General features: G+C 44.3%; 1 protein-coding gene across 16 annotated transcripts in view; it reads left to right on the top strand.

Annotated features, from left to right (window-relative positions):
* The first annotated feature begins 6,215 nt into the window (after positions 1-6,215).
* TNRC6A (trinucleotide repeat containing adaptor 6A) overlaps positions 6,216-7,775 on the top strand; it is a 96,800-nt gene continuing 95,240 nt past the window's right edge. For all 16 annotated transcript variants that reach the window (XR_015154616.1, XR_015154615.1, XM_086375279.1 and 13 more), the window contains exons 1-2: positions 6,216-6,394; positions 6,776-6,823. Coding sequence is in view for 6 of the 16 variants with exons in the window: in XM_086375275.1 (XP_086231401.1) it covers positions 6,390-6,394; positions 6,776-6,823 (53 nt within the window). In the remaining 10 variants the exon portion in view is untranslated. The remainder of the gene's footprint in view (positions 6,395-6,775; positions 6,824-7,775) is intronic.

Below are 7,775 nucleotides of genomic sequence, written 5' to 3'. Positions count from 1 at the left end.
CAGCATCACTACACTTCTTGGTGTATGAGTAGTTATTTCAGCACTGCTGTGTCAGGCTGCACTGGTAGGAGTGATTCAACACATAGGTGCCGGGATCTGCCAACTTTACTGAGTCTTCCAGTGTAGACAATTGCCAAATATTTACACAGTGAAAGACTTTTTATCATATTTTGTTTTATTTTACTTACACTTCTTTGACTCTTTATTTCAGATATCATTTTATGTGATTTTAAAATTAGATGTTAAGTAACTTCTACTATCTATGATGATCATTTAGGGATGGTAGGGGTGGTGTTACAAAATATTTCTTATCAAAGGGAGCTACAAAGTCTGATTCAGTTGAGGAAAACAGATTTACAAAGTAGTGTTTAGTGATTTAGGCTCTGAAAACAAATTGCTTGATTTTACCACCTATTATTTAGGTGGCTTTGTACAAGTTAATTAACCTCATCTGTAAAATGGGGATAACATACCTACCTTATTGGGCTGTGTGAGGACAACAATAAGGATTAATTAATATTTTTAAAGCACTTCAAACGCTGCATAATTGGCCCATCAATTGCCACATATTAAGTACCAAATATATTTTAGTTAAATAAAACAAATACACTCTCTCCAGGAAATCTCACTTATGTTCATATCTTCAATATCCATTTGTACATTATTATGGACATTTTTCTAAATTTAAAAATCTTTCGAGTGAGCTTCATCTAAAAAGTACATATACATTTCATAATGATATCTGGTAGAGACTTGGGAGAAAAACAAAAGCCTTTCAAGTACATAATTTTCCAAGTACTAGGCTAGCCAATTACCCTTCTTAGATAAGAAAAAGAGGGTTGAAGAACATTTATGCTCTGGTAACCTCAGAAACCAAAGGAACAAAAATCCCAAGGAAGAAAGACAAATGGAGAAAAGATATTTACATTTAATTTCGAACAGCCTCTGTCTCTTACTATGCTAAGAAGAAGCAAGAATTTCCTGACATAGTTACCGATTTTTCCAGAAATAGAAAAACATTATGGTAGGAAAGGCATATTTAATGTTATATACAAATTATCAAACTGTAAACGTCAGTCATGAGGCATGTAGCAATATTCACTTAATCTAGAGAATACGCTTCATTGTAGGAAATGGCATTGGCTTACTTCAATGAGTTGCGTTACGTGAGTCATCCGTGACTGAGCACCACAACAGTAACACACTCTGCCCCTTATCTCTCAGTTCTCAGGTGAAGCCTTACGTTTTCAAAGAAACCTTCTTTGACTACACACTCTATGTAACGTTCCTTTGTTTCTCTCTCAGGACAACATACATTTCCTTCTGTGCACTTGTTATAGTTTGTAATTATACACTTCAGTTCAGTTCAGTCGCTCAGTTGTGTCTGACTCTTTGCGACCCCATGGACTGCAGCACACCAGGCTTCTCTGTCCATCACCAACTCCCAGAGCTTCTGAGTTTGCTTAAAAAAGAATAGTCTGCCTCATTAAAGTCTAGAGTAGTTGCTCTTGTAGTGCTCAGAGTTGTCCCCGCCACAGCACCAAACATATATAGCTTGACAAATACTTGTTGCATAGACAGACTGGCATTTTAGCTTCTGGGGTATACATGTGAGATATGGGCTAAAAATATGAATTTGAAAGTTATCTGCATTTAAATAGTATTTTAAAACAAGAGAAAGGATGAAATTACCCATCTCAGGAGAGATAGGGGTGGGGGGAGCTTTGGAGATCAACATTTTTTTGTTGAAGAAATGAAGATGATGATAAAGGATACCCCAAAATGAATGGTTAGAGATGTAAAAAGAAACCCAGGAGAATGTGCTGCCAAGACAATCAGGAAAAGAAGCTCTCTTAAGACAGTGGGACTGATTAGTTGTGACAAATACAGCTAAGAAGTAAATTAAGATCAGAATAGAAATGTTACCATTGAGTTGGGGAGCTTCAGGGTCATTTTTGGACTTCCTGTCAGTCCAGGGGCTAGGACTTTGAGCCTGCAATGCAGGGGTCCTGGGTTTGATCCCTGGTCAAGGAACTAGATTGCATATGCTACAAGGAAAAGCTGGCTTAAAATTCAGCATTCAAAAAGCTAAGATCATGGCATCCGGTCCCATCACTTCATGGCAAATAGATGGGGAAAAAGTGGAAACAGTGGTGGATTTTATTTTCTTGAGCTCCAAAACCATTGCAGATGGTGACTGCAGCCACGAAATTAAAAGACGCTTGCTCCTTGGGAGAAAAGCTATTAATACAACTTAGACAGCATACTAAAAAGCAAAGACATCACTTTGCTGACCAAGGTCTGTATAATCTAAGCTACAGTTTTTCCAGTACTCCCATATGGATGTAAGAGTTGAACCATAAAGAAAGCTGAGTGCTGAATAATTGATGTTTTCAAACTGTGATGCTGAAAAAGACTCTTGAGAGTCCCTTAGACAGCAAGGAGATGAAACCAGTCAATCCTAAAGGAAACCAACCCTGGATATTCACTGGAAGGACTGATGCTGAAACTGAAGCTCCAATATGGCACCTGATACGAAGAGCCGACTCATTGGAAAAGACCCTGATGTTAGGCAAGATTGAGGGCAGGAGGAGAAGAGGGCGACAGAGGATGAGCTGGTTGGATGGCATCAACAACTCAGTAGATATGAGTCTGAGCAAACTCCAGGAGATGGTGAAGGACAGGGAAGCCTGGTGCATGGGATCACAAAGAGTCAGACACAACTTAGCGACAATCAAGGTTATTTCTGATGTTGATAAGAGTGATTTGGGGTGGGGAGTGGGGATGACAGGTTAGAGAGGGCTGGGAAAGGAGGTGAGCAACTGGAATCGGCTGGTGTAGAACACCTTTTGAAGAAGTTTTGCTCATAAGAGAGGATACAACAAACAAAAAAAGTTGGAGGGGAATGAGGTATCCGTGGAACTTTTTTGTTTTGTGTGCATTTTTTTCTTTCTGTGGAACTTAATAGAATATGTTTGTATGCTGATGGGACATTCAATAGACAGAGTAATTATTAATAAAGGGAAAGAATATTAAGGAAGATCCCTTAGTAGTTTCTTTTTCCTTTTTTAACTGCACGGGGAATTTCCCCAACCAAGGACTCAATTCTCACTCTCTGCACTGGAAACACAGAGCCTTAATCACTGGACCACCAGGGAAGTCACAGTAGGTTTCTGATAAGGAATCAGTGCTGGTTTTCTGTAGCCTTCTTTGACCTAGCCCTATGAACCAAGTTTAAGAGATAAGCAAAAAGTAGTTATCAGGACTTCATAATACAGCCCTGGAGGGTTGTCAAACAACTCTGAAAAGATCTTCAAGAAATTACATCTTCTCAGCTTCCCTAGAGCTGGGAATTAGTTCCAGGGTTTTCCAAACTTGGGTGCTATTGGTATTTTGGTTCAGATACTCTCCTGTTAGGGGCAGCTGCTGCTGCGACACTTCAGTCATGTCCGACTCTGTGTGACCTCATAGACGGCAGCCTACCAGGCTCCCCTGTCCCTGGGATTCTCCAGGCAAGAACACTGGAGTGGGTTGCCATTTCCTTCTCCAATGCATGAGAGTGAAAAGTCAAAGTGAAGTCGCTCAGTCGTGTCCAACTCTTAGCGACCCCATGGACTGCAGCCTACCAGGCTCCTCTGCCCATGGGATTTTCCAGGCAAGAGTACTGGACTGGGTTGCCATTGCCTTCTCTGCCTTTTAGGGGCAGGGGGTTGAATCTCCTGTGCAGGGTTGAATGTTTCACCAAAACCCTGGCCTCTACCCACATGGACACCAGTAGTATCTAGTTGTGATACTCAGAAACCAGAAATTGCTAAATCTTTGTGTGAGGGTTGGAGAGCAGATTGCCCCAGCTGAGAATCAATGATTTATTCAAACCTGAAAGTGAAAATCACTCAGTCATGTCTGACTCTTTTCGACTCCATGAACTCTACAGTCCATGGAATTCTCCAGATCAGAATACTGACCTTTTCCTTCTCCAGGGGATCTCCCCAACCCAGGGAATCGAACCCAGGTCTCCTACATGGCAGGCGGATTCTTTATCAACTGAGCTATCCGAGAAATCCTGTTCAAACCTAAGAAAGTCTAATTAAAAAAAAAAAAATCAGCTAATCTTAACAGCTGTTTTCATTGCCTTATGCTCTTATGGAAAATTATCATAAACTTGGTATGAAAGCATATTGTTCTATATATATATGTTCTAGTTTTTTAATTACTAAAGAAATACTGTAATATAACTTTTAATACTTTCAGTAGAAAGAACAATAAAAGAAAACCAAACCAAATATACACATGGATGAATTGAACTTAGGGATGATGGCAAGAAAAGGAAAGTCACTAAGATTTATTCGGTGCCCCCTACACTTCACACTGAGATTCCCCAGCGGCTCAGTGGTAAAGAATCCACTTGCAATGCAGGTGACTTGGGAGATTTGGGTTCAGTCCCTGAATGGGGATGATCCCTTGGAAGAGGAAATGGCAATCCACTCCAGTATTCTTGCCTGGGAAATCCCACAGACAGAGGAGTCTAGAGGGCTACAATCCAAGGGGTCACACAACAGTCAGATATGACTTAGCATCTAAACAACAAAAGTTTACATTTTGTAAGAGATTAAAAAAAAATTTTTTTACAAGCTTATTGTATAAAAGTGAAAAAAGATTATTGACAAGAAAATTTTAAACTTCATAATATCATCAGTTAACATGTTGGTACATATGCTTTAGGACATTCTGTGCATTCATTCATTCTCTTATTCATTAACTTATTACACATCAGGGGCTTCCCAGGTGGCGCCAGTGGTAAAGAATCCCCGTGTCAATGCAGGGTAGAAAAGAGGCATGGTTCCATCCCTGGGTTGGGAAGATCCTCTGGAGAAGGAAATGGTAATCTGCTCCAGTATTCTTGCCTGGAGAATCCCACGGACAGAGGAAGCTGGCAGGCTACAGTCCATGGGGTCGCAGAGACAGGACTGAAGCTATTTAGCACACATTACACATCTCCCTGAGAGAGGACAGGAACTGGAAAGTCAAGGGAGCTTTGTTTTTTGTTTTTGTTTTTTTAATGGGAGACATTTAGGCATGTTTTAAAGACAATGAAAGGATCAAAGCCGGTCGAAAGAGGAAAATGGGATGACAGGTATAGTGAGGTTTCTGAGAAGGAATGGATTTCAAGCACAGAGTTGGAGTCATCTTTAAATTAGGGGAGGAAAAACAAAACCATTGTGAGAGGATTGAAAGAATACACACATATGCACACGAATGTATGTATCTGACTGTATCTACAGGTATGTATATTCCTGTATCTACCTGTAAGTATGTATCTTGTATCTACAGGTAGGTATATATTTTTTATTTTATCTATATGGATGTATCTTACTCTATCTACATGTTTTCACCATGTGAGCTACTCAGGGACTTGCTTTTTCACTTATCCTTGTAACCATTTCCCCCTCCTGCTGTTACTCTTCCTTACCATCATTTTCAACAGTATCCTAACACATGAAGTAGTTCAGTCTTTAAAGCCACCTCGCAACGCTGGGCATTTTCGCCGTCACAATTTTTCACTACCATCAACGCGGGACTTAGTATCACGATGGTGACATATTTGTAGCTACCCAGGATTATTTTTTCATCAGAAATTCATGGAAGAGGAACTGCTGAGTCAAATGGTCAGCCTAACTCGAGGGATAAAAGTCGCGTTTAAACGTCACAGTCATCCTCAGGTATGCATTCTTTACCTGAGGAGGAAACAGAAGCAGAGAGGTTAAATAATTGGCCCAAGGTAAAAAAATAATTGCAAGTGACGGATTTCAAAAGCCGCGCGGGCTCATCATGCTGCGGCAGGGATAGAATTTGCGGTTTAGGCGATTCTTTTTTTTTTTTTTTGGTGTGTTTCTGTGGGGGAGGGGCCGGGCAGCAGGGAAGGAAACTTGTGTCGCAGCAAAGAAGGAGAAGGGGAGGGAACTCATGTCAGAACCCGAGCCGACTGCGCCGAGAAAGGGTAGGCTCAGGATTCGGTGGGCCCCCAAGCCGCTGTGCGGGGCAGCTCCGAGGCTGTGACCAGCTCCAAGGAGGTCCGGCCCGCGGCCGCGCCGCGCCGGGGTGGTTGCCAAGGGTCTGCCCAGTTTGCTGCTCTAGTTGCTAGGGCCTCCATCTTGAGGCCGGTGGCTGCGACACTCCCGGAAGGGGTTGCCGAGTGGGGCATTCACTTCCGGTCTGGGGCCTGCGGCGGCGACGGCGGCGGCGGTGGCGGCGGCGGCGGCGGCGGTAGCGGGTCGGTGTAGAAAATGGCGCTGGTGCAGCGGCTCGGGCCTCTCCCCGCGGCGCTACGGAGGGCTTGAGGCTCGCGAGCCTCACTCGCCGCGCCCCACTTGCTCGTGCACTTTACACACATGAGGTGAGCGGGGCGGGGGCCTCCCTCCGGGCGGGAGGAGCCTCGGGCGCTGCCGCAGGGCCCGCGATCGCGGGCGGCGGCGGCGGCGCCGGGCGTCCCCGAGACCTCGGGCCTCGGCGAAGGGGGCGCCGGCTGCGCCGCTGCGGAGGCCGGACGGGAGGCCCGGAGGGGCCGCGCTGCGCCGCTGGGGCCGGGCCGGGGGCTGCGGCTGGCCCGCGCCGCCTGACCGCAGTCGGTGCTGCAGCCCCGCAGCTTTGTGAGCCCCCCCGGGCTCCCTTCCCCCCGCCCCATCCGGCCCCGGCGCGAGCCTCTGCAGCAGCAGCTCCGTTTTCACGCGCATCTCTCTCTCTCTCTCCCTCTCCCCCTTTTTCTTTTCCGTTTCAGAGAATTGGAAGCTAAAGCTACCAAAGACGTAGAAAGGAATCTTAGCAGGTAAGATGGGCGCGCTTTCCGCCTCTCACCCCCTTTGATTAATCGTGTATTTCCACCCTGGCTCGCCCTTGCTGGGTTTAGAAGTTCTCCCGTGTCATTTTCTATCGCACGCAGGGAACAGACACGGAGAAGAGGCTGGAGGGAATACTGGATGGAGGAATTGCGGGGAGATGCGTAATTACGCGTGTGTTCCTTTCTTGGGCGGGGGGTGGGGGTGGCAAAAAACAGCGAAAAGCAATTCTTGTAAACTTAGTTAAAGCATTCTCACCCTTTTAGAATTTAATTAGGGGACTTGTGCATTAATTACTATTGTAAATGGTTGCAGGCATTGTGTGACTCATGATTGAGGCGGCCCTTATGGCGGGCTGTCAAACTGTTTTGGCTTCCCCGTTATTACTTTGTAACTCAAATTGTTGCCTTTATAAAAAGATACTATGTCTTCGCGCCCCCCCCCCCCCCCCCACACACACACATTGTAGTCAGGCGGATTCTGTTGCACTGGAAACAGTTTTGCCCTTGAACTTTACCGAGCATAGACTGCGTTTTGTTTTCTTTTGAAAATACATTTATACCTACGTTCGGCGTGTGCTCCTTTTATCAGGTGGTAAAATAATTAAAAATCTGTTCCCAGTAAGTGGTTCTCACTCCTTTTGGACCTGAGTGCTTTTGCACTGGTAACTTAAATCATCACCACAAAGGGCTTTTTTTGTTTTTTAAACGATGCCCCTATGAAAATGTCGAGCTTTATTGAGCTGTAATTGCTTAAGCATCAAGGCATTTAACTCTTTTTCACATTCATTTTCTGGTCTTACAGTCTTTTCCTTTCTTTTTCGCCGTTTTCTTTTGCATCATATTGGGACACTGAGAGAAACTTCTAGATTAGCCTAATCAGTGAGCAGCTTTTACTTGAACGAAATAAAATAAAAATTGTCTGTCTCAGGTCTTAATGTAG

Source organism: Bos grunniens, chromosome 25 (genome assembly GCF_055505025.1).
Source record: "Bos grunniens cultivar Pamir isolate PY7600 chromosome 25, Bosgru_T2T1.0, whole genome shotgun sequence".
In the NCBI taxonomy this organism is placed as follows: domain Eukaryota; kingdom Metazoa; phylum Chordata; class Mammalia; order Artiodactyla; family Bovidae; genus Bos; species Bos grunniens.
Note: the sequence above shows the minus strand (reverse complement) of the source record. Positions and strands in the feature narration are given on the sequence as shown.